The sequence below is a fragment of the Trachurus trachurus genome (genome assembly GCF_905171665.1).
Source record: "Trachurus trachurus genome assembly, chromosome: 13".
Classification (NCBI taxonomy): domain Eukaryota; kingdom Metazoa; phylum Chordata; class Actinopteri; order Carangiformes; family Carangidae; genus Trachurus; species Trachurus trachurus.
Genome location: NC_139892.1, coordinates 33364356 through 33392332, shown reverse-complemented (window position 1 = coordinate 33392332; position 27977 = coordinate 33364356). Strand labels below are relative to the sequence as shown.

At 45.0% G+C, this 27977-nt stretch overlaps 1 protein-coding gene across 1 annotated transcript; it reads right to left on the bottom strand.

The window, feature by feature from the left end:
* Positions 1 to 14: 14 nt before the first annotated feature.
* Positions 15 to 27977, bottom strand: npas1 (neuronal PAS domain protein 1; the record flags this gene model as incomplete). Its single annotated transcript, XM_083985747.1, has 12 exons — positions 15 to 821; positions 864 to 1177; positions 1293 to 1405; positions 2978 to 3125; positions 3406 to 3512; positions 3646 to 3842; positions 4339 to 4454; positions 5266 to 5440; positions 11873 to 11962; positions 13945 to 14012; positions 26135 to 26373; positions 27883 to 27977. The coding sequence occupies 12 exons, from the start codon at positions 27975 to 27977 to the stop codon at positions 15 to 17; spliced, it is 2469 nt and encodes an 822-aa protein (XP_083841873.1).

Here is a 27977-nt window from a genome sequence, read left to right as displayed (position 1 = left end):
TTCCCTTTTGACTCTCAGTCCTCCTCGGAGCCGGCAGCCCCCCTCAGTCCATTCATACAGAAGGGCAGGCCGGAGGAGAAAGGGCTGTCGGACGGGGAGAAACCGCTGAAGGGTGGCAGGCCGGCCAGCCGCTGTAGGTGGGGGAAGAAGGCAGGCGGGGGTCCCTTGTGGTGGTCCGAGCGTAGCTGCAGGCCATCGCCGTGTCCTGCGCCGTGGTGGTGGGAGGGGGGCAGCTCAGGTGGAGCGTAGCGGATGGTGCTGGGAGCGTAGAGGCTCTGCGGGCCCTGCGGGCCGAGGGCGAGGGGGTGGAAGAGGACGCGCCCCGCGGCACCGCCTGCAGCCAGTCTCTGGAGCAGCTCAAAGTCAGGACCACCGCCTCCTCCGCCACCACTGCCCCGACTGACCACCCCCGACACCACCCGGTCCTCGCGGGGCAGCGGGGAGGACACGGACATGGCGGGGGACAAAGAAGGAGACGGGGGAGTGAACAAACCTTTCGGAGGAGCTTCGCTGCTGGAAGAAGAGTCGGGGATCAGGGTGGTGGGGCTGTCGCCGTTGAGACTGCTGGAAGGCGTGTGCGCGTGCGAGGGTTGGGGCTGGGCGCTGTGCGAGGTGGAGGTTTGCGTGTGCGACCCCCAGCGACCCCCGGCGGCGGTCAGGGACTCGTGTTCAGTCTTGATGCTGGGGCTGCCGGACAGGGCAGAGGGGGTCACCACGCTCTTCAGCTGCTGGATCACAGCCCGGCCGTTGTGCGTCCTCCCGCCTCTCTCCCCTCTGCTGCTCGGCGTGTCTCCCCCTCTGTGACTCTGTTTACCCCCTCCTCCTCCTCCTCCTCCTCCTCCTCCTCCTCCACCTCCTCCTCCTACCCCGCCGCCGCCGCCGTCTTCTTGTTTCAGTCTGTCCCCGTCTCCCCCCTGGTCCCACTCCGTCTCTTCCTCCTCCTCTCCTTCGCTTTCGCTGGCCAGGTCCGAGGAGGCCGATACGCTCTCCTCGGCGGCGTGACGGAGCTCCTCCAGTCGGCGGCGGGTTTCGGGAGGGGCGCCCTCGGGGTCGGACCTCAGCAGGCGCTTCCTCCTGTCCTCTGACTGGATGGCAGCAGCGGCGGCGGTGGGGAATTTCTCTCTGCCTTTAGTGTCATGGTCACTCTTCCCCAATGAGCCCTTCACTGGCTGCGAGCCTGAGGGGGGGGAAGGGAGATGATTTTTATGATAAGGAGACACATACTGTAGGCAGGTGTTTGAGTGTGTCAGCGAGCATCATGGGAAGGTAGTAATGTATGTGTAGCATCCCACCTCGGGCCTGCGGGGAGCTGTCGGTGGGAGAGGAGCTAACCCGAAGCCTCTCTGCTCTTACGCTCTCTGGTAGCTGCTGCAGATCCAGGGGAGTGTCTGACAACTCTGTTCGACTGGATGGATAAACAGATGGATAAATGTGAAAATGGAAAAGGAGACAGAGTGAGAAAAGGTGGACGTATAACACAAATGATCATCTACCACTTAAAGCCACTTACAGCCTTAACACACACACATACACACACACACACTACAGCCGTGCTGATTTCAGTGAATACTTAGAGATGGAAACAACATATAATCAGCCTAATAACAACCTCCAATAGCCAAACTGCCTCACACCCTTCTAACCTCCACCTAACACACACTCACTGCTCCAAACAACAGCCTTACACCACATACACAAGCACTAACACATGCAAACAGACACATACGCAGACCCCACCCTTCAAGACACACACACACACACACACACACACACACACACACACACACACACACATACACAGAAAAAAAACCCCACACACGCGCATACGCTATGCCCCACTCAGCAGCCCACCTATACACAGTTAAGCCCAGACAAGGAGGAGGCTGCTGGAGAAGTTAATGAGCTCTTGTAATTACAGCACTAATTAACTAAAACACCATTCAGCCCCAAAATTCTGACATCCATTTGTTGTAATTATATAGCTTCAGTCCAATTAGCATTGAAATTCAGCCTACTCCTCTTGTTTTTGTCTGACTGCGCTGTAGCCGTGCACACAATTTTGTTATGTACTGTGTGTGTGTGTGTGTGTTTAATATGGGCACGTGTCTTGTGAGTTTATTTGCATCAGTGTGTGCGTACCTATGTGCGTGCGTGTGTGTTATACAAGAGGGAAATAAGGGAGAAGTATATATTTCGAGGTTACCTGCAGGTGTTGTGTCAGTGTCAGTGTTGAAAATAGATAAAATTCTATATTAAAGCACTGAGAATAATTTAAACTTCAGCACAAACCAAAAGCATATATTAAATAAGTGATAGTAGTGGTACAGTATGTTGCTGTTTACAGATTAACAACGTCGGAGCAGCTGAAAAACCTCTCTCATCTCCCATACTGACACCTTTGATGAATTATTTTACAGCTTGTAAAATAAACTAAATAAACTGAACATTTCATTGACCAATGAAGAAAGTGATGTTAAAAAATGTGAAAAAAGAAATTGACTGCCCATTACCGGAATAAGATTAGAGTTATGTATTATTATTGAATTACTTTGAGAAAATGTGGGAATTTCATGTACAATTTTCAAAATGAAACAGTCAGCAATAACATAACTCTTTCTCTATTTAGTAATTGAAAAAAAAATCATCAAAATCATTAAAAATATTTAAATAAACTATTTGAAGAACAAGATTTTTTTGTCAAAATTTTAAATGATTAAAAAAAAAATGTTTATATAAAAATCTGGAATAACTAATATTATAATAACTTTTCCTCAGTGTTACTATTTTGACAGTGTCCTCTTCAGTTTTCTCAAATGTTGGAGGGAGTCAAACTCATCCATTAATCGTTCTGCATTTCATCATCTATCCCTTCAAAGGATCTCTGGTCTGCACACAGTATGGCGCCTGCACATTTGAAGTGGGTTCATATCAGCACTCCTGGAAAACAGATTGTGGCTCTGCTGCGGTTTGTACTGACCTCAGGACATAGTTGACCCAGATGACGTTGCGTTCATGGGGGGCTTTGTGGTTGATGGAGACAGTGGCAGTGGACTGGATCCACAGGTACCCCCCTCTCCTCTGGAGCCAGCGATAGTAACCCGTCACAACCTGGCCTTTCCTCAGCACTGGAGGAGAGGAGAGGAGAGGAGAGGGGGAGAGGGGAGAGGGGAGAGGAGAGGAGAGGAGAGGAGAGGAGAGGAGAGGAGAGGAGAGGAGAGGAGAGGAGAGGAGGAGAGAGGAGAGGAGAGCAGTTCATGATGATGGCAGCAGAGGGCGCCTATCACAACAGGTCTGAGCGATATTTCAACAGGCTCCTCTCACTCTTCAAGTTCAGACAATGTGAATGAGGAGGGGAGTGGGAGTCGGTCTCCTACATAATAACATGTGCCAGTGGATGTGACTCACAGTCTTCGTGGCTTTGCCGAAGGTTTTCCAGGTCTTCCACGTAGATGAAGTGGTAGCAGGTGTGACCCACCACCTCTGCTGGGGTCAGATCCATATATTCTGAGATCCTGTACAAACAAGAAACAAACATATTTGTTCACTTATCAGAAACATATGAGTGTCCTAAAAGCACCAACTGGCAGGTTGCACTGCGGACGCTGGGGAAAAAAAGAAAAAAAAAGAAAGAAATTCTTTGGTCACCTGTTCTCACAATATGTGACCTGTAGGTCCATGTTCACTCGGAAGACAAACATCTGGCTCTCCATGCGGACTTCATTAAGCGTGGAGGGCGGAAGTGTGTGTGCAAGTGCGACCAAGCCCATCGGTCGACGCACAGAGCGCGCGGAGCCCGGCACCAGCGCCGGGCGGCAGCGGATACGTCCCGTCACGTGGATCACCTGAGAAACACAAAGACAACGGTTGGTATTCCTCACACATGAGGCCATATCTGCAGGATGAAATGAGAGTGTGATGGAATTTGAATTGGTTGACGGCCTTTAAGGCAGCTACAAGAAGAAAATTGGAAACGATAAAAGGAACTCAGAAATATAATATTCACCAATATTTCTTTTACATAAAAAAAACAACACAACGGCAAATTCTGAGCTAAAAGATGCAGCAGCACCAGTGTCAGAGCAGTGAGTGCAGTAAATTGTCTGTTATGTGCAGCGGTCCAGTGTGAAATAAGGTCACAGCCATAAAACACAGTGAAAACAACCACCTTGACAGTGCTATGAAACACTGGCAGCACAATATAAAATGACAAGGGGTCTGCTTGTTATTTTACCAGCCAAAGAACGAACAGGTGAAAGCTAAAGCATGCATAATACAAGGTATGTTTTCAAATTCTGATAAAAATGTATCAGAACACACACACACACACACATTCAGTACCTTATATCCAGAAGACTTGACATGCAGGCCTCTTTTGGTGAGCGTGGACTTCATGCGGATGAAGAAGCCGCGGTCAGGAGGATCGTCAGCAGGAGAGTGAGGACTGGACGGAGCTGCTGAGGAGAAAACAAAACTTGCTTATTTTTTATTTTTGCGTTTGTTGCTTTGATGCAAACTGAGCTCAGTGGGTAGAATGCAAATTCTGTTTTTTTCCCATGATATATTTCTTTCAGTGTTCTGTCTATACTGTATATACTGTATCCTTCATCTTGTGTTAGATGACCCGTGTTTTAAACCAGCTGTAAAATACACTAAAAACTTTTTTTTTCATCCAATTTATTTTCTTCTCTTGGTTACATTGTCAGGCTTCTTTATCCATGGAAATTTTGGTTTTAATATTTTTTGGTGTGGGCCCCTGGGCCTTTTTTTGTCAGTATGACCCTCGGCTTCAATTGAACCTTCCTCTTGTCAGCTTTCTGCTACCATCTATGTGTTAGGGTCAGTTTTGACCCAAGTCTTAAATCAGCTGTAAAACACACTAAAACAATTATTTATCATCCCATTTGTACTCATCTCTTGGTTACATTGTTAGGCTTCTTTATCCATGAAAAGGTTGGTTTTGCACTTATGATTTCAGTTTTAACTCTAATTATTGTTCTTATCGTTAGAACCATGTCAAAATTGACCCTAAAACCACAAATGTCATAATTTTTAGCCAGAGCATTTTAGAATTTTGTGAAAAAAATGTGTTGTTTTATTTTGTTTAGATAGAGGTTCCTGACAAAGTCAAAAGACATTGATGCTACAAACAAATTTATGTGGTGCTTTTATGCATCAAAACCTGAAAACGGGTCACTGGTGACCCGAACACAAGAGAAGGGATATATATACTGTATACTGTATATATATGGACAGGACCATGAGTACCTGGCTCGGGGGTACCAGCCAGGGAGGAGGCGGATGCGGAGCTGGAAGCGCTTTCGGGGGCCGTGTGGCAGCCGGCCTCGGCCCTCAGGTGTGGCCTGATCCCCAGCCGCTCGGCCATCTCCACGTGGTCAGCTGGGTGGATGTAGTCAAACACGCTGCTGCCGGTCAGCTCCACCTGAGTAGAAACACATACACTGATCAAAAAAGAAAAAAACAGAAGCTTAGAGCACAAATGCGCACACATGAGCAACACACACACACACACAGAGGAAAAATCAATAGATGTTATGACAGGAAAATGAAAGCGCTGCTCTGGGTTACAACTCAACAAGGAGTGTGGAGGTTGTAAGACATTTCCACACACACACTACACACACACATCCATACATTTGAGGCCAGTCTCAGAGGACTGAGTGACTACAGTATTACACAAATAAAACCAGGGGAGATAAAAATCAATTGTATTTGCTGATTAAAAACAGGTGAACTCCAAGTATCTCCAAAGGTCACATTACTATTCTTCTTCTTATTCTCCGTGTCCCTCCCTGCTCCTTCATTCAGTTACAGTCTATCCCAGCAGGCATAAAGAGAAGTGCAACAGCTCTATATGATCCTATCATCATAATGCATCATGGTCGCATCTCTAATCATTTAAAGGTAATAATGGCTCTGCTCTAGCATGGCATCCATAAAAGCAGCACAATCGGAGCAGGTGTGATTCCATCTGAAGCTGTATAAATGAGCGTGCATGTGTGTGTGTGTGTGTGTTTATGTGTGTGAGAGGGGGTGTTGGTTGGTTGGCGCGAGAGTATGCATGCTTCCACGCATGTATGCAGCTTCTATTACATCTGTGAATGAGTGTGTGCGTATCTGCGCGCGCTTATGTGTGTGTGTGTGCCAATACCATTCCATCTGATAAAGCCGTGGCTGCAGCAGCCTCACACCCTTGTCTGTAGGACACAGCCATTTATTACCGGATTAGAGCCATTTACTGCAGGCTTTATGGGAGCTTCAGCAGGCCCTCAAGGACATCACAGCCGAGGAGATGAAGAAGGGGAACAGAGAAGGTGGGAGCGAAGGAATGAGAGCGCTGCACGATGAGTGAACAGAGAGAGAGAGAGAGAGAGAGAGAGAGAGGGGTAAAAGATGGAGGAAACCCCACCGGGTGAGGGAGGATAAGAGAAGGGGGACAGAGGTTCTTAGTCCCAGACACGCAGGGCTTAATCTCTCGGGGATTGCCCTGTGTGTGTTTTTTGGGTTGGCATTTCACCACCTGTAATAAAGATATTATTAAATACTTCATCTGATAGGCACCATATGGACTGATGTCCCTACATGCTGAAAGAATACGCTACTATCAGACATTGAGAACAAGTGCAAACGGCTCTACACTGACCTATGCACGTATCCTCATGTATATTCAGGAATTTTATAGATATAGATATAGATATAGATATATATAGAGAGAGATATATATAGAGAGAGATATATATAGATATATATGTTTAAAAGATATTTTTTGTAACTCGGTGATGACAGTGGTGATAAAAATGATAAATACAGGGGAAGAGAAGGGTACAGCAGCCCAAAAAGGTTCCTGAACCTAACATGTTGCAGTTAAATCACGTATTTCTTAATCACAAGGCCACTGAACAACCCAGTATATGTTTATGTGAAAATGCTTATAACAATTTAAAATGAAATAAAAAAATATAACTTCCCATATTCTTATCTGCTAAATATCTGGTAATAGATTATAATCTATTACTTTCAGTAAAGCTGTTTAAAATATTCCTGTGATTTGAAATTTGGAGGAGATCAGCTCTGATCTGGCTCTTTACCAGCTAAATGCTTCACTTATATGTTGCACCAGCTCTTATGTCTGTCTGTTGTTTGGTGCTGAGCTGTGGAGCATTTTTCCCTGAAAACAGTTGCCTGTTGTGGTGGAAGGTGACACTAGTGAGAGACTGAACTAAAACAGGTTGTGAGCTAAACTTCTTCAAGCTGTGGGCTAATTCCAGTAAGAATTCTCTGAAGGTTTATCACACATTTGCTATTTCTATACCGCCCTTCTGCATTAATTTTTATGAAAAGTCTTTTAAGAGTTCTACACATATTTATTTTAAATTTAAGTTGATGGTTGCATAAGAGGACAAAATCAAGAAAAACGATCTTAACAACATCTGAATCTATAGCATAAGTGTTTTTCTTTCCCCCTTTTCTAGCCACTCTTCTCTTGACTGTGCACATATAACATCAGCAGTGTAATTATGAGGTGATGGATTTTTCTGCTGCATTCCTTTTGCCCCTGACATCAAAAACTGACTCATTCATTAATGTTTAAAAATTAATGTTTAAAGACTTTGCATCTAGGCTTTAAGAGGCTGGATATTTGACGAGCTAAAACTCATGCATTCTGCATCTTTTATTACTGATTACACCGAGATACCTGAATGTCTGCCTGTCCGTCTCAAGTTAATGTGTCCGTATTTCATAAATAGCGATTCTTCTGCAAAGGGGATTCTTGTCATTTCTAAACAAGGGCTAAATTTACCTCTGCACAGAACACTGGACCGGCCATCTGAAAGAGACACAATCCCCTGGCCCTGTGGTATTGGAAAACAAGGTAGAGAGACAAACAGGTCCTTATGGGCTTTACCGGGCTTAAGACCTATCCGAATAATATCACTCCATCACAGGCAGGAGGGAGGGAGGGGAAAAAAAGATCAGACAGAAATGAGAAGATGAGAAAGAGAAGGAGCGATTGAGAGGATGAGTCAGGCTCAGACATAAAAACAGGTATAGAATGTGGCGCGAAGGGAAGACGTGAGGAGAGACCAAGATCATTCAAATCGCTCCCAGAGCATGTGTGTGCGTGCGCGCGCGTGTGCATGTGTATGTGTATGTGTGTGCATATGCAAGTGCACAGCGTGCCTCTGTTTCTCTGCGGATGCGACTAGACTGTCTGTTTTTGTCTCCGTGCGTCGCTGTGTGTCAATGTTTGTGTGAGTAGTTGTCTGTCAGTGCATCTGTGTGTGTGTTTGTGCGTTTGTGTATGTGTGTGTGTGTAGACATGCACGTACATGTATGTATGGTGGTGTGGTGGGGATGGGGGAGTAGGAGGAGGGCAGCGAGCAGGGGAAGGAGAGACATGATATAAATAATAGCAGGGGGCTTTAATATGTATGAGGCATCCGGGCAGTGGTCCACAACACACTCTCAGCCCTCAGCCCTCACTGACTGATGGGAGAGGAGAGAGGGAGGGAGGGGTGGGGGTGGGGGGGGAGCGGGGGCTGCATACTAACCATTCCCAGATCAATTCTCTCCTCCCTCAATCCACCATCCTTCCTCCCTTCTCTTTACCCCATTTATCCCTTTCCTTTCTCCTCCCAGCCCCTACTCTTACTTCTCCATCCTTTTCCATCTCTCCTCCCTCCGATTCTTCATTTTTTTCCAGCCTTTGTCTTCACCTCCACAGCTCCATTCATCCTTCTCTCGTGCTTCCGCCCCACCCGCCGCCCCCCACCCCCCCCTCCCCTCCCACCACCATTTGCTATGTGGCGTTCCCAGGTTTATTCCCGTGCTTCCGGCCCGGAGACCCGGTGAGAAGTAAAATGATACCTGCCGGCGCCGGGGGAGTAGGCGGCAGGCTGTGCCCTTGGTCAAGGTGTCTGACCTGGGCTAAGCCGGCTAAGCAACCCCCCCCCCCCCCCCTCCACACCCCCACCCCCTCTGTCTAGGGAGCAGCCCAGGGTGTAAGCCAGGGCAGAGGGGTCAGACAGAGGGGAGGGGGGGGGGACAGGAGACGGCAGGGCAGGGGCGGTCCACAGGGGCAACATGCCCTCCAAAACAAACCACAAGTTACACTTTTTCACTCAGAACATCATTTGTTTGTCTGTCCTTCCTCCCCTCCCCTGTGTCTGTGTGCCTCCACTTGTCAACAAAGTACATCCAAGTGTTTTTGTCCTCTCCATCCCACCTTTCCTTTCTCTCTTTTTGTGTGTTTTTCACTCTCACCGTTTGTGTCCATAAATGCACTATAAACTCTCTCTCATATATCCTCTAAGTCACTCTATCTGCCCTTTCTGGCTGGCATAAAACCCCCTTCATTCCCGCCCACTCTCATCTTTTCGGGAAGGTAAATGTGGCGTTGTATGTTCAAGGTTTTGAACGTAATCTTCGATCATAAATAATTTCATTAGAATGCTGATGGCTTAGGCCCTGTTTGAGGAGATGTGATGGGTTAGGCCATCTGCTCAGCTGATAAGAACAGCTCTGTTTTATTAGCATCTCCACCAAAGCCTCGGCTGCCTTGTTTACCTAGGCAATCCCAAGGCGAATTTCATTCCTACTGCACATTTAAACTCTATTTACACACTCAGACTCTCTCTCTCTCTCCACTTTACCACTGTCTCTTTTTCTCTCCCCCTATGCTCTCCTTTATTTTCTTTCCCTCTCGTAATTGTCTGTCTGGTTCTCTTTATTTCTCTGTGTCTCCCTTTTTGTCCCGTTTTCTGGCTTACACAACTCTGTCTGACTTTTTCTCTTTTTTTACCCTTTATATCCTTTTATCTGCATGTGTGAGTGTGCATGTGTGCATTGCTTGTCTATGTGTCTGAGACTTATCTTTCATATTACATTTACGTCAGCTCAGAGGATATGCTTGGATTTTTTCAAGTCTGTCATACAGCATACACTTCTCACATACCCATATGAGCACCCATATGGCCGCTGTATTCATTCTTCCTCTCCACATTAGCTGTGAAGTGATCTATTTCTAATGTGACTCTACTGTTAGACTGTATATACGGCTCTGCACCTCAGTCAGGGCAAATGCTGAATGTGGAGGTGGAACTGTGGCCACAAAGGCTCCCTGTGTTTTCTGCTGCAAGATCCCTTTGCCCGTGGAGATCAGTGATAGCCGACGTGACATTAAAGAGTCACTGAATAAACTCTGAAAATCTTGTTTTTGTGTATTTCCAGCAGTTAATCTTTGCACCCTGCTGCAGTGATGCACAGGTACAAGTGCAAGGTCAACTTTTGACCAACCACAAGCAGCAGTGATGCAAGGTGAGGTCAGAGGTCAAACAGGCTTCAAACCTTTAACTAAAGAGGACAAAACAATGTTGCTGTTGTTTAGTTCATCTTTAACGAAACTAAAGAAAGACTTGGTCAACTTTTTCTCTTTTTTTTTTCTTTTTTTTTTTGCAAATGTAGACCTGTTTGGTGTAATTTCAGCCCGATACCATGGCATATAAATGCTCTCATGCTGTTGTCTCCTATCCAGTAATAAGACTGCAAACACAGTGACAGTAGGTATGTAATTAGGAGCCATGTGGCCTGTACAATCCATGCATGTACAATGCATCCATCTGGTGTTGTAGCGTTACCATCGACTGTATGATGCTGCTAGAATAGTTAGGTATCTATGGAGGGACTCCGGAGAATCCATTGTGTCAGTATAAATTATAAAATATTAGTCTAAAATAAGAAAAAAGTTTATTCTGTGTTACAATGCAGCTAAAATGATTATGACTTGAGTTAGACTCCAAGTGTATAAGTTAGACAACTCAAGTTCACTTGGTCCTTGTAGTCACATTATGTCTGCGTCATGTCCTGGACACGAACCTCACTGTGGCTGCCAGGAAGTATCCCTCTGCCATGGCTGGACAGGAGAGCACTGCCAACATTATATTCATACATTAGTTATTTCATACTAAAGTCACCAACTTTTTTTTGGAAGACAGCGACCTGATCTGTCGTGCACTGCTCGACATTACGACGCATTTTTCACACAAAACGAGGACAGTGCAGTCATGGCGGGGAGGGAGCGCTCCACAGCCAGCCAGCGCTGATGGGAGAGGCGGTGACCACGGTGACCGATTGCTTTTTCAACATGCAGAGAGCAGAAATATCCAAACGTATCCTTCAGAGTAGATCCTCGATAACAGCAAAAAATGTCCACATTTAAAAAAGACTGAATTAGTTGTTACTGCATCACTAAACTTCCCCCTTTCTCTCTCATGCTGTACTGATTCTTCTTACTTCCAAACGTCTCCCTCTTATCACACCTCTCCTCCTTTTTCCTCCCCCTCTCTTTCTCTCTCCGGCTGTCTCTATCTATCTTCCCATCCCCCTTGGTGTTTTTCCCCCTCCCTACAATCAATGTGGCTTTTAAGATGCCTATCGATTTGTTCCCCTAGACAGGCCCAGCGCGCTGGGGCGACACTTTGATTGCTGGGCCAGTAATTACTGTTATTATTTATGCATCTGGGCAAAATGGCAGGACTTAACATTCACAGTACAAGAGGCCAGAGGCAATCAACAGAGGTGAGCACCTGGAGAGGGAGAGAGGGCGGTAGAGAGAGGCAGAGAGCGACAGGGAGAGAGAGAGAGCAGCATTGCCCCCGTGAGAGTTGCACTCCAGAGATGAGCGCGAAGAGTGCAGTCAAAGATATTCACACACACAAACACACACACATACTCATGGGAGAGGATATGAAAGCGTAAGCAGAAGATAGGCACATGTGTGCAAATGCACTTGTATACAAAGGCACATGTGTGTGTATGTGTGTGTGTGTGTGTGCGTGTGATGAGGCTGTCTTACCTGTGAGAGTCCCAGGTAGATAGAAACTGTCTCTGAGATGTAGAGAAAACGTCCCTCCTGGCTGACCACAAACACAAAGCCATCCAAAGACTACGCACACAAGACACACACAGAGACACACACCGATAAACACACACACACACACCCACATGCATACACATAAAGGCAAAGAGAAACAAGACAGACAAATTAGAGCAATTAGTGTGTATCGAACAAATTAAAATGAGCTAGAGAACAAACAACCTGTCACCCCTCGGCCTCCTCTCTCTTCTCTTCTCTCAATTCACAAGCGCCCTCACTCACACACACACAGTCGCACACTCACACACACAGTCGCACACACATGCATGCATAAATGTGAACAGACATGAAGCAACTCCCATTGATGCAAGCTGCAGCTACACACAACAGCTGTCAACAAGAGCTGCATTGCTAAACACACAGAGAGCAGCAGAGACAAAAAATGCCACATGTGCACACACACACACACACACACACACACACACACAGACACACACACTCGCGCGCACAAACACATACTGCAGTCAAGATGTTTGAACAAACAGATACACAAGCAGCATGCATGAGCAAATGGAGCACAGATCCATGAGAAACTGAGCTTATAGGACAGAGCTGTTTCAATCAGCTGTAATAAACTTCGCTCTGTGTTTCCTGCCACACACACACACACACACACACACACACACACACACTGGGAACACACACTTGTGCAGACACAAACACAGACATGACCAGAGTCATTACATTCTGCAGTGATTCTAATGAGAAGAGAAAGGTATACAGCCAGCCCATTAGAGAGGACTGCTTCAGAGAATAATATTAATCGTCATAACAAGCATTCAGGAGTGAGCCGGCACAGCCTCACACACACACACACACACACACACACAAACACACACAAACACACACACACACACAGACCAGCGCCACTTTGCTCTAGAAGAATGATTGCTATTTTGGCGGCCCAGTGCTTAAAGTGGCAGCGGTAATTTATGCAACTGACACATCCAGTATGCAAATGTGTGGCCTGGGTGTGGGGTGTCATGTGTCGCGGCGAGGAGAAACCAGCCGCCTGAATGTCGGAGAACTAAAGTGCAATTATCAGGCTATTACGGCGGGAGGACGACTGGGAGGGGAAGAATCATACAGTTTTTCTGGAGCGTTAATTTGATTTCTATCAGCGCCGTTCCCTCAGCCTCCCCTTTCCACTTTAAAATGCCGGAGGAGAGCGCAGACATATGTAACCATTCTTTGTTTTACCAGCCTCTGTTCCCTCGTCTTCTTTTCTTCTTCTTCTCCTCTCTCCACCGGTTCCCACTCCTACCTGTTTCCTACTTAATCCCTCCAAGTTTTTTTTTTCCTTTATCCCTCCCTACTCTGGTTGCTCCCCTCACTATTTTCCCCCCTCCCCTCAGCCTAAAGAACAATCTGTGGTGTTACCTTCATCACACTTCCTCTGAGTCTTTGTCTCTACATCCTGCATTTCGTCATCCCTGCAGCCCTCCTGCCCCAGAATCCCCCTCAGGCTCTATTCATCTGTCAGCGCGAAAGGGAGGCATTCTTTGGCAGCCAACGATATCGTCCGAGCATCTGAGGTTTATGAGAAGTGTGTGTGTGTGCGTGTGTGTTTGGGGTTTGCTTGGAAGTCTCATATCGAGGGAGGGGAGGATCGGGCTGATACAAACTGTGATCGCGCAGCACTGACAAACTGTAGCACAATGCAATCACTTAGGAGACAAATGTGCTCGTGTCTGAGGGAAAATACTTAACCAAACTAACTTTGTGATCCACTCTGACAAACAGAAGTTCCCATCCATAAACATAAAAGCCTATAGCTGTCAATGAAAACCATATAGAACTTTAAAACTCAGATACACACAAGGATTAGATGTTCCCCCCACTTCTCAAGATAAATAAACCATTTAAAATCTCACTGGACGGCCTATAGGGAAGGAAATGCATGTCTTAATACTTCATATATACACATGCAGTTACACTACATCGTTATAAATAAAGAGGATGAGTCAGGGTGTGGATGCTGTGGTCATTACCTGCAAGAGGTGCGCCCCAAGGTGCTGCTCGAACATGTCAGTAGCCAGCGAGTGAGATGATCGTCTTACTGTAGGAAGAAGACAAACACACATCAGATACAACATCAATGTTTTGATCTTTTTTTTTTTCCCACAGTATTTATTTTGGATCTGTTCACACCGGACATGACAAATGCATCTCAGGTGATTTGATCACAAGTGGTCAGCTCTGAGCACGTCCGCTCACGCCTGGCATTAAAATGCGTCTCGAGTGACCACTTGCGATCGCGTCTCACTTTCTCGCTCTATATGCAAATGGCCATGTATGTGTTGTTGTTTTTAGGCAATCAGATATGACAGAGCAGTCTGTTGTCAGTGTGTTTGTGTGTGTGTGTGTGACAGAGGGATGGAGAAGGAGAAGGGGAGGGAGGGAGGGAGGGAGTGAGAGGCAGAGAGCGGGGGCCAGGGAGGGGCCGACTGAATCAATGCGCCGCACACAGCTCTGTGATAAAATAAGGTTTTTGCAAAAATATTTTCGGTACATGATGAAACTGTGGTCGGACTAATTAGACTGCGGCGGGGGGGGGAGGAGAGTGGGCAGCCGTGGCTCAGGATGCATTTGCGTTCACACTGCTAAAAGACTGTGCCCACATGTGGCCCTGGACCACCTCCACATGTGTTCTGTAATCCATCCTGGGTGCGTTCACACCTGTACTTAAAGCTGTCTTGTGTAATTGGATCAGTGGATGCCAGGTCTGAACGGAGGAGTCTGACTTATCATAGTGGGAAGAGCGAGTGTGACAGTGAGCCAGCATGTACCACACCACGAGCCCGCAACTGAAGCAGCTACATGGAATTCAGCCATCATTGATTTTATCATGTAGCCTACACCTGTGCTTTTTCCTATTGAGACACATCCAGGAGAAAACCAGTAATACTGACAAACGGCCCGATTTTTGTAGCCACGGTGTTCAACCCCTCTGGTCACTCACTGCTGGTGAGATGTGCATTTTTGTCTTGGCATTTTAAGAACAGATTTCAGACAATATCTGTCAAAGTAGCACAGTCTGTAGAAACCACATATTTCTCTAACAGTCAGATAAAACATCATTGTCATCCGTCAATTGTCAGCTCCCTATCAGAAGCATAAAACGCCACAAGAAAGACATTTAAAGTGACAGAAAGTGAAAGAAAAATTGCAGCATTGAAAGCGATGCATCCTATAAAATGACGGGCTTGTTTTATCCTTCACTTTTGGTCACTTATATGGATGAAGATATAGGAATAAGAGGTGGAGAAACTCCCAATAACCCACATATTTTAAAGGGATAGTTCAACATGTTGGCTAATTGGCCCATTGCCATAATCCCTATAGTCATAGCAGTAGGTTCATTACCTTTAATTGTCGGTGCAAGCTGTTTTTAGAACGGCGGAGCAGAGCCCTGAGCTGCTCAGAGCTACGCTACGGAGGCCAATGGTATTTCTTAGTTTCCCTCATCAAACTCATCAAATACACAATCCAACAACTCCAAAACATTCACCACGCTACTATGAGATAATAATGGAACGTTACGAGACGGAGTTGTTTTAGAGGTAAATTCATGCAAAACCGCTGATGCGCGTTCCCATCGGGGGCAGTATTTCAGCAAGCAGTCTCTGCATTTGCCTCAAAAACAACTCTGTCTGGTAACGTTCCGTTATTATCTCATAGCGTAGTGAATGTGCAGGTCACAACTTGTCCACCAGAGCGTTTTGGAGTTGTTGGATTGTGTATTTGATGACTTTTATGAGCGAAACCGATAAATTCCCCGTAGCTTAGCTCTGAGCAGCTCACGGCTCTGCTCCGCCGTTCTACAAATAGCTTGCACCAACAATTAAAAGTAACAAACGTACTCCTAAAACTATAGGGATTATGGCAATGGGCCAATTTGCCAATATGTTGAACAATCCATTTAACTCTGTGGTCCACCACAGTGAGTTGCAGAGATCACGTAATCACTTTAAGAATGGGTTGAAACAGTCATTTCATGTGGTAATTACACAAAATGATCTGTTAATGTGACTCATATTCAGTGAGGTTCGGTCACGATGCTGCATCACTGTGACGTCTCCAGTTCTAAACTTGGAACTTGAACCAGTTGCGTCTGACAAACCAAACAGAAGAACCGGGCCAAATAGTTGTGTGTATGCAAGACGACTGAGCATGAGGAGGGCTGCTACGTGGCGCACACACACCGCTCAATCACCACCAGACACACAAACACACTCATAGTGTCTGCATCGGCCACTCTTAATGCATCCCAAACACAAGCTATCAGAGCTGCTTCAGTGCCAAAGTGGAGCTGTTTACCAAGGCAATTACAATCCAAATAGAGTTGGAGGTGGTTAGGTAGGGAGGGAGGGGGCCTTACGCTGGGGGGGGGGGTATGAAGATAGGTAGGAGAGGAGCAGAGAGGGTACGTCAGGGAAAATGAGAAAACACTAAGGAAGACGAGAGTGATCGCTTTCCCCAAAGCAAAGGCAGGCACCAGAGGCTGCAGTGATGTGGAAGATTAATTTAGCAATCAGCCGTATTTACTGTTTTATGTCAAAAAGAGTATGTGATGGTGTGTGTGTGTGTGTGAGTGAGTGCGCACCTGCAAGTGGGCGACTGCAAAAGTGCGCACCATATGTGAGCACTAATCTCACTCCTACAGGGGCTGCTTTTGAACACAATGTTCCCAGAGACAAACTCTGTTTGTGTGTTTAACCAAACATGTGTGTTTGTGTGTGTGAGAGAGAGAGCATATGTATGTATGTATGTGTGTGCATGTGTGTGAGTCTGCATGCGTGACTTTAAGGATTATCGGATATCTGTGTGTGTGTGTGCACGCATGTGTGTGTGTCGCTGCAAGGCTGAGGGAAATCAATACACGTTATGACAGGAAAATGAAAGCGCTGCTCTGGGTTACAACTGAACACAGAGGGAGGGTCGGAACACACACACACACACACACACACACACACACACACACACACACACACACACACACTCACACTCACACACACACACTGCCCAGCTGCCTGCTTGTGATGTGAGTTGGGTGAATAGAAGAGGGAGGCATTCCATTAGAGCAATAGACACACACGCACGCACACACACTTTAGGAATACACACAGCAATGAATTCTCATGTACAGACTACACAGTGGCAACATGCCCTCCGATTAAACAACACAAATACCCGCACACACACACACACACACACACACACACACACACACACACACACACACACACACACACACACACACACACACACACACACACACACACACACACACACACACACACACACACACACACACACACACACACATAAATACAGAGTTGCCGGACAAAGCCACAGTGGCATTGTGAGATTGGGGTCCCCCTGTGTGACAGAGTGTGAATATAAATAAGGCAAGTCCATTCAGGGCTATGAAAGGGGGTCTGGTGCTGGGACCCTTCAGCCCAGCCAGTCCCTGCCTGGAGGGGGGATGGGGAGCCCGTCCTGCTCTCTGCCTGCCTGTCAGGCTCCCATGTGGGGCTGCGATGCAGCCGCATCACTGGGGAGTCTGGACCGAGCAACCCCCATCATCATGACCGTACCAGAATGAATGAATGAAAGGACACACACGTATGCACACACGGTGATGTGAGTTTGTGATTGCTGCAAGAATGAAAAGAAATGCAAGGAGAGAGTGTGCGTATGTGTGTGTATGTGTATGTGTGTGTGTATGTATGTATGTGTGTGTGAGTCCTGAGTTGCATGGCTCAGATCCCTGGAGGAGTGAAGGTGATGGTGGGTGATCAGTAGTGCTGAGTAGTGTCAGAGGGGCGAAGGAAACGCTGGATGTGACATGAGGCCAGGAGGGCTGATGGATGAGTCTACGCACACACACAGGCTGCACACACACACACACACACACACAAATACACAGAGGACCATTTATTAAAGACTGCCAGGGTACAATAGGGCGGCCAGGAAACCAAAACACTGGACCTGGTGTGTGTGTGTGTGGACGCATGCACAAATGTGTGCACATCTGAGGAGAGAGAGTCTCACAGTGGTGTTGGTATCTCACCCTGAGAACAAAGATCCTTCTGTAGTAGTGCTGTGAACCCCTACTTCTGTGTGCGCATATGTGTGTGTGTGTGCGAGAGAGAACGGCAGCCTTGCATGATCCAGTTTTTATCCTTATTTTCTATCTTATCCTTAATTTTAAATGTATCAAGTGGGTGAAAAGAAATCATTTATCATCAGTCATTTAGAAGATGAGTTAGATTTTTACAACCTTGATCATTTTTGGTTCATTGGTGTGGAAAAATAATAATGTTGTCCTGACTACGATACCTGTGGAGATTAGATATGTATAGCAACGTCAAAAATCAACAGATTATTTAAAAGTTTTAAGTTAAAACTTAAAATGTGTTATCATTGCCCATGGTTAAAACTGTGACTGTAGAACCCAGGCTCTTCGCTGTGTTATCACGAAAAATAAGTAAATAACACAAAACAGTTACACAACCATATGCTTTTGAACCAGCACCCAGGTCAGCCAGGCTTATTTGGATGAGAGATGAAGAGAAATGATAAAATCATTATCCGAGCACTTCTTTGTAAACATCATCACTCTTCAAACCTGACCTACTGCACTTATCTTAAACTGTTCCCTTGTGCAGTAAGCAATGCCTATATTAAAATAAAAATAGGGGCATCTCAACAAAACACACCATATGTATCTGTAAACATATCTTTCCTCATAAAAAAACAAACTTGCAAGGCTAATTTTGGAAAGTAAAGTTGTTTACATCTGTGTTTGCCATCTTGCAGGTTTCTACTTTGCTGTCTTTGCACAAATATTATTGCTTGAGTTTCAGTTCATGAAAACACCGACGACTGTTGGTCAGGGTGCTGCAGGAATCTGTGTGATGACCTGCATGAATGTTTTACACACGTAACATACCGCACGATAAAGAAGATGACTTGTGGTCAGAAAGGGTAGGGCCTCGCACAGCTTGTTTAAGCACAACAAACAGCACAGTAAATACACCACAAGTACCTTCAGTTTTTAGAAACAGGAACTACTGAGAAATACAGTCTATAAAGCAAGGATTTGGACAGTTACTTTTGTTCTTCTGGCTCTGTTTTTAGCATATTTTATTATTAATAAAACAATTGTATGCTCCATGCCATGGAGGGATTATTGATAATAGGACATTGCTTATCATAGATTAGTGGGTATTAACTGATTCTAGCAAAGTAATCCAAAATGGATTTTTGTTTATTCTAGTTTTTAAAAACAAAATAACAATGTGTCAATATTGTTTCATCAATTGCTCAAATTTGATATTTGCTTCAAGTATAAAATATTTGTCAGACTTCACAAAATAAATAGATGGTAACAGGTACAGTATGAAAGAACTTAACAGTGGCTGGATAGGTTGTTTTTAGACCTCCACTGATGTAACTTCTCAACTTGCTGCAGTGATGTAGACGTGGACACTGTGACATCACTGCTGGGTGTGGTCACTTCTTACCACCCTCAGAGGTAAAAACACGCTTGCAACCTTTCAACACTGTTTCAGCCTGATGTTAACTGACTCTTTTAATAAACCTCGTTCTATTTTTATAATCAGGCTAAAGGGGGCAGTAACATTACCATTCAAAAACACATCAGTAACATTCAGCAACGGTAATGTGCTGCTCTCAGTTTGACTGCCAACTCGAGCCCTTTCAACACAAAGTGCGTTAAGTTTAGGAGTTCAAAGGTAACTGTGCAGGCAGCTACTATGCTTTATTGTGCAGCTGTGTGTTGTTTCTAAATTAGTTCACGCACACTGTCACACCGGCCAAATACGGTCTGGAGTGTAAGTAATGGTGCTCTAAGATCTAAACATTGCTCACTTTGGGTTTTTACCTTCACACAAAGTGGATTAGATCGTCTGTTGGCTTGTTTACAACCTGTCTGATTGTCTGATGACTCATTTCTTAGTCCGGATGACTTTGTTTTTCGCTTTGTTGCCATGTTCCCACATCTCAGCAATTACTCTATGAGAACAGTATTAAACCTAAGCAAATAGGACTCAAGTTGTAATAAGACGTAATTATCCTTTAGGTTTATGTGAATATGCATGCCTTATGTATGTTATAGTACCTACTCTCTCTGTTTGTGTGTGCCTGGGTGTATAGCTATACCTGAGATCTTTGATTGCTGCCTTCTGTCACACTCCCATTTCAGTAGCTTTCAGGACTCTGCTGCTGCTGCATGGTTTAATTTCATTGTGGGAATAGGAGACAGAATGGGACGGGCAGCGATCGGACATGTTAATTATAGTCTGACTCGCAGGTCAATTCTCAGGGTCTCCCCAGCGCTCCACCAGAAGAAAAGATAGAAATTTCATTTGAATGATTTTCATTATACCTCTGTCTAATACATAATTTAGTCCCAGTTAAGTCCATGAGTAATGGCCACACACACACACACACACGACCACACACCCCAGTGTCCCCCAACCTGCATGCACGCACACCATCTTGGATTCCTCCCCCATCATCAGTGTCAAACCTTTTTAACCAGGTTAAAATGTTGCCATGGGAACCAAACAGATAACAGAATCTCCCTCTCTCTCTCTCTCTCTCTCTGCCTTCTTATCCGTCTTTGTCTCTCAAGTTTGGCTCCGCCACCATAGTTTCACCCTTTCAAAACAAGAGCCCGATCACCTGCCAAGTTGTTTACTACCATCCAAATGTGACGTTTGGGCTGTTCGACAGACAGAGAGATAAAGAGTGACCCTAATCGCAGCGTCCTTCTGTGGCGCAATTATCTTCTCACTCTGACATCCATCCCTCCCTCCATCTCTCCTCTATCTCCCTCCGTCTCTCCTCCGTCGCTCCCTCGCTCCTTTTGCGGTCGAACATAATTTGAGTGCAATTAACTTCCCTTAAAAGCCCCGGCTGCTTTAAACGCTGTGAATTAAAGGGGAGGCAGACGCAGGGAGAAGTGAGGTGAGGGAGACGGAGGCAATGAAAAAAAAAAAAAAAGGAGGAGAAGGGGACAGAGAAAGAGGGAGAGAGAGAACGAGTCGAGGCAGAATGAAAGTCAATGTCACCAGCGCTGGGGAGGAGAGAGGTGTGTTTGACCTCACTAACACAGACAGTAAAACACTTGAGCTGGCCCTGTTGCTGGCAGTGAGTTGTCATTGTACTGTACTTTATAAAAGACTGAGGGGCTCTCCAGCTGCTGCCCTGCACCTGCTAAAGGTTGAGTCGCTACAGATTTGTGAATTTGAGAATCTATTCAACCAAAAGTTTTTCTTTTACTAAAAATGAATCCATAATAGATTAGACTGCTTAATTCAAAATGGATAAAGTGTGGCAACATGGCCTTTTATTATTATATTCAGGTTGTAACCACCCTGATAAAATTAAACTCACCAAGTTGTATAAACAAGTGTGGATTATTGATGGATTATTCTTTTTTGCAAATTAGTGGGTATTTGCTAATTCAGGCACAGAAATTTCAAATGTATGTTTTATTTATCTAATAAAAAGTGAATACAGGTCAATATGTCGATATCGTTAAGTCACTGTGAAATATCTTCTGCAATTTATTGATATTCACTTCAGAAATCCAACACATGATGTAGAGGTTTTAAAGAGCAATTTCAGACCTTGACATCTTGTTTTCTCTGACCTCCAGTGGTTTAACTTCTCAGCTTTGGCAATGTTCATTGTTACATGCTGTTCCCAGATCTCTGCAATAGCCAAAGGTAAAAAAAAAATTAAGGGTCTGGATAAAAATAACACTTAAATATCCTTTAAGAAGGCCAAGCTTTATCACAAAATCTTCCTTTAAAGCAGTGGATAAAGGCATCACATCTTTTATCTGAAACAAATCCTTCTTAAGGATTAGGAAATCATATCTGGAGAGACAGAAGGCAGATGGGAGGCTAAGCATTGCTACACAAACTTGGGTATTACAATTCTACCACAGTAATGGAGCAGTATGAGCTGATGGACCAGGCTTTGTATAATCCATGTCCATGTTATCCATCTCTGCTCACCACTACCACTTTGCAAGGAAAAACTGACATAATATTATGGTCTCAGTTTTTGGTTTAGGTCTCACTTCAGGTATAAACAGCTAATGCTCTTTTCCCACCGTCTCTCCCAGACTCTACCTTCGTGTTGTGGCTCAGGAGAGGATTAAGTTGTGTGAGGGAGCTCAATCAAGACAATAATTTCATCCCCAGAAAATGACACAATAACATGGCATTTCACACTCAATGCCAACATCTAGTCCCATTTCTCCAGGTGTGTAATAATATATAATAACAACGCAACAGGTAGTGTTGACTCACTGGAAATGAAACCACCATTGCACCACTGTAAATGAGTTTCAGTAAATAAACATTTTTGAGTTTGTTTTTTTTCCTACCCAAACATTAAGCGCAGGATCCCTGGACCTCGACCCCTCCCCAGCCTCAGTGTATATTTCTATTGCTTTTGTTTTGTTCTTGTGTGGGTATGTATGCCCGTCTATTTATGCTCTGGGCTTGGCGCGATTTGCGTTGAGTTGTGACGAGGGAACGTGTTGGAAAAGTTCGATAAAAGATTCTAAAATAAATAAGAGGTAGAAGAGAATAGAAAAAACTAACCGGTGACCCCCAAAGCAAAATTTACTCAATATAGAGAGGTTTTAAAATATAAATGATTTCAAATAAAAGGGATCGGTCCTTGAATGCGTTGTGCAAATAGGCAAACACACATGCATACACGCGCGCACACACACACCAACCAAATGGGAATGAACATCATGGGTCATTTTACTTTTCCTCCCTTCAGCCTTTCCTTGTCGTTTGTTCCTTCCTTCCATAATCTGTCTCTCCCCCTCCTCCCCTTCTCCTGCTCTCTCAATCTCTCTCTCTCTCTTTCTCTCTGTGAAGGTCATGCAATTGATTTTCCTCTGTCTATTCATTTTTCAAGACTGGCTTTGAAACGTGGGAAGCAGACAAAAGCCACACCGGCCCCTCCCCTTCTCTCCATCCCTCTCCTCCTCTCTCCTCCACCCTCCACCTTCGTTCCCTCTCCGTTGCCCCTTGCCCGTCCAAAAAAAAAGAAGAAAAAAAAAACCTCGGAAAAGCGGGAGTGTGGACGAATGCAACCCCCTCCCCGTCACCCATCTCGCTCTCCGCACTCCTCTCCTTCCTCACCCCTCTTTTCTCCCTTTATTCCTTCTACATTTGTCCCTTCCCCTCCTCTGCGTCCTCCTCTCCCTTTCAGCTGGATCTCTGACCACATTCCACTAACGGAATTAAAGTCATGCATCATACTTAAAACCCTGCCAATGCATTGTGGGTAGACTTGTTCAAACTGATGTCCAAATTAGCATCGCATTTTCAGCCTTGGCTCTGCCGAGACTGTGTGACCTGCTTGTAAAAACCTACAAACATTTAATAAAATACACACATATCAGATCTCGACCCGGCGGCAGAAATGTTAAAGATAATTCAGACTCGAACGTCGTCCATAGCTGGCGTGTGTTGCGATTCACGGTTTGTCAAATGCCTCGCAATTTTCCACGACCTTCGCACGGCTGCTCTTGGGTTCTATATATTTACAGTTATGGTCCACATTTGTGTGAGCATTCGCCTCGCATCCGTCTTTCCTGCACACCTCAAGTTCATGCACAGGACAGCAGAGCCTCTCGCACACCTACTTTTCTATAGAGAGTGTATATGTGCTATCAAGGCCAAGGAAAAGCCTGGAACACTGAGGCAAAACAATTTGCTATGTGTAGAGTGCAGCCAAGGCCACAGCTGGGTGTAATACGCACCGGTGTGTAGATACCGTTCAGACATTCAGATGGTGCTGTGTGGTAGAAACCTAAGTAATTTAACGAGAACACCAACTCGAACAACTGGACATTGAGAAATCGATTGTTATTTTAATGGAGAACTACCCTTTTATTTTAGTAAACTGTATTGTTTTAGTTTTGAAATATGAACACTAATATCCACAACTTCTTTACATTAGCATTTAGTAGAGATCTGTGTAGTTCAGTCACGATGCTCTTTGATCGTAAGTTTTAGACTGTTTCATTGACGCAAAAATATTTGTGCAGCTTCCTATGTTAAGACACTTTCAACAACTGATGCACTGAGAGGTTTTGTATACTTTGTTAAAAAGAAAACTATGTTTATATTCCCTTAAATTTAAAGGGCATTCAGTCCCTCAATAGTTAGATAACTCACAAAAGGCAGATTAAGAAAATGACGATTAAAATCGCATGCAGGGGGAGGACAGAGTAATCTTTGGGGATATGATATAGTGGTAAGACAAGCCACATAACTTACACATTCTATTGACATGACTGTTTCTTTTTTATTGTGGCTTACATTTCTTTAAATTAGAGAGGATCAGTCATGAACACACTCACACAGACACATAAACAGACACTCACACACACACAAACACGCACACTTCTAATTGTACTGTAGCTGCATCATTTCCCCTCACTAATAGTAGCAATTAGACAGCCTGTATAATTACACTGTCCTCGTTATATAGTTAATTTCTGTAATCACAAATCGCACCAATAGTTCCCTCCCTCTTTGTGTATCATCTCCCTCACACACAAAGTCAAACACACACATACACACACACAAAAAAAAACACAACACATACATTCTATTCGTACCCACACTATAGTCCATTGAAAATCTATGCATTCATGCACATGTATGTTTACAGGTTTGTGACGTGTGCTCACATACACAGCAGCAGTAATTATGGTCGCTAATAGAGGACTGGATAATTGTCCTGGTCCCAACTGCATTTTTGTGGCGTGTGGTGTCTCTGTGGGTGGGAATAAGTGGGCAGATCAGACTGCTGAGGATTCATTTTGATTAAAAGAGGGACGAGAGTTGAGACGTGGATTTCAGTGGTTTGTGTCCACTGGCAAACACACATCAGCACATTTATCTCTGCTGTGTAATTTTCTTAAAGGCTGGACTGCAGGAATCATCAGCAGAGAAACTATCTATATCAGCCTTTTTAATTTTGTTTCAGTGTGGATATATTGCTAAAAATAACAAAATCTACAACTTCATGAAAGTTCACTTTTAAAGTGACTAAGGTCAGGAGTCCAAATCTCCTCAAGGTGATAAGATGTTTTATATTTTAAGACTGTCCTGATATAATTATTCCCTGAGCTCCAAATAGCCAGAGAGGATGGTGGAAAATTGCAGAGGAATTCTTTTTTGATCAATAAAATGTAGGTTTATTGAATCTATACCTGAGTCACTTTTTAATGCAGCTAATTGTGTGTTCTCAGAGAATGCAGAACAAATTGTAGTGATGGCCTTGATTGCATCAATGGACAGATGCGATTAGATGCAAATTCACCAGGGGGGGGACGAAGATGCAACCTGAGTGAACGATTTGCATGTATGTGGAGGCTTCATGTGTCTGCATTATAAACGTACAGAGCGGAGAGGGGATGACATAGAGAAGCAGAGTTTCTGGTGTTGTGAAAGCAATCAGCAGCTGCAACACAAACACACACATGCACGCACACACCATTAACATACAGCTGTTTGTGTGTGTGTGTGTGATCAAATGCGAATGGTCCAGCAGTCAAATTTGTGCAAATTTACTAAGGTGAAAATTTGCTCGGTTGTCTGTCTGAACACACGCTTTCAGGACAGTGTTTGGGTGTGGCACATACTTCAAAAATGACAGTTTTATAAATGCAATGAAAATCTACTGTCATGCACTGAACTTAAAGGGATAGTTAAACATTTTGGCAAATTGGCCCATTGCCATAATCCCTATAGTTTTAGGAATACGTTCGTTACCTTTAATTTCTGGTGCAAGATAAGTTATTATCTCATAGCGTGGTGAATGTGCAGGTCACAACTTGTCCACGAGAGCGTTTTGGAGTTGTTGGATTGTGTATTTGATGAGTTTGATGAGGGAAACCAAGAAATTCCATTATCCTCCATAGCGTAGCTCTGAGCAGTTTGCGGCTCTGCTCCGCCGTTCTAAAAAAAGCTTGCACCGAACCTACTCCTAAAACTATAGCGATTATGGCAATGGGCCAATTTGCCAAAACTATCCCTTTAAGTGAACAAATGTCACTTGATAGCCACTGTTCTTTTTTTTTTCGGGGTTTCATTAGCTCACCTTTGCTGCAGTTGCTGTCCCCCTCCAGCAGAGGGCTCCAGGGCGGGTCCCCCTGGCTGGCAAAGGTGCGCATGTGCAGGTAGCTGATGGTCAGCCGGATGACCGAGGCTTTGTCCAGCTGGCTGGTGATGGCCCCGGGCAGCGGCAGCATCTTAGCCAGCTCGAAGAATTCGAAATTCTCCTTCCCCCGCCGTGAACGAGCCGCATTGCGAGACTTCTCTTTACGCAGGTTCTGGAGACTGAGAGGGGAAGGGCACATTAGAAAAAAACAAAGGAGGTGAACGCTGGTGTGGCAGGAGACAGAGGGAAGTAAAAAATGGAAGGAATATATAAATGCACAGAGGAGAGAAAGGAACTGAAGGGCTGAGAAAATGGTCTGAATCAGCAGTGTGTAAGATGAAAGAAACTGGTAAGGGGTATCACATAATGGCCGCTTACTGACCACCTGTTGATTGATTCATGCTCTGTATAAATGACCTGAGCATCAATCTAAAAAACTCATTTCATAAATACATATGATGGTAATGGCTCCTGCAATTCAAGTGAAACAATCTCCATTCTGACCCATCTCTTGCAGATTGCCCTGGTAATTACAGACAAACTCCCATCTTCTATCTGGCAGAGCACAGTCCTAATAATGCCACTTGCTCCAAAATCCATATGTGAAAACACACACACACACACACATGCACACGATCTCTCATGGCGTATCTCTCACTTTCCCTCCCTCCCTGCCTCCCTTGCTCTCTTCCTCCCTCTCCCCCTCTCTCTCTCTCTCTCTCATCTGGTCCCGGGCTGGTGAGCTGAAGCCGTGATTGAGGGATCAATAGGAGAGGGAGGGGCAGAGTGACAGAGGGGGGCCGGGGCTCAGGTAGCCTGTCTCTCTGATTGGGTATTGACTCTCTTCAATGAGGCCTGAGTGGTGGAATTATGTTGTCACAGCCACTTCACAATTTGTGTCGGTGCTGCGCTGGAATAAAGTGTGTGCGTGCGTGCGTGCGTGCGTGTGCGTATGTGTGAGCGAGAGAGAGAGTGAGAATGAGAGCTAGAGGAGAAAGAAGAACCAGCTTTTCTCCCTCGTGTCTGTGTTGTTGATTCTCATCAGGACCACGGCTAGTGTGTATGTGTATGTGTGTGTGTGTGTATGTGACAACAACAAAGAGGACTGCACGTAATGTGTGTACATATGTTTATATCTTAATCAGCTGACACAGTTGCAATTCTCTAATAAAGTGAAAATTGTTTCTGTTTGTGTGTGTGCGTGCGTGCATGTGTGTGTGTATCTGTGTGTGTTGTGGACTCACAACCCTGCCAGCCCCTCTAACGTCTCATTATTATACTGCCTCGACCCTAGCCACCGAGAACAATCAATACACACACATTGATTCTGCTTAGTTTTTATATCCGCCTGTAAATGACTGCCCATTAATAATTCCAGCCAAATTTACTTAATCTCCCAGTAAGGGGAGGGGATTCAGCGCTCTGACAGGATTGGCAGGTGAGCAACAAAACAGGTTATATGTAGCACCTTCTGGATTGTGTCTCATTGATAGGAAATTCTTCTCCGGGCTGTCAGTGTGTGCAAGGGTGTTAACGCATAGATTTCACCTTGCAGCGATTAATTCATGGGCATGCATGCAGGCTTATACAGTATCCGCCTCTGTGTGTGTGTGTGTGTGTGTGTGTGTGTGTGTGTGTGTGTGTGTGTGTGTGTGTGTGTGTGTGTGTGTGTGTGTGTGCTGTCTCACCAGGGCAAAGTGGGAGGCTTGGCCAGTAGTCCTTGTAGGAAATCCCACTCCACACTCACACACTTCCCCTCGCTGACAAACGGCATGGTCGCCAT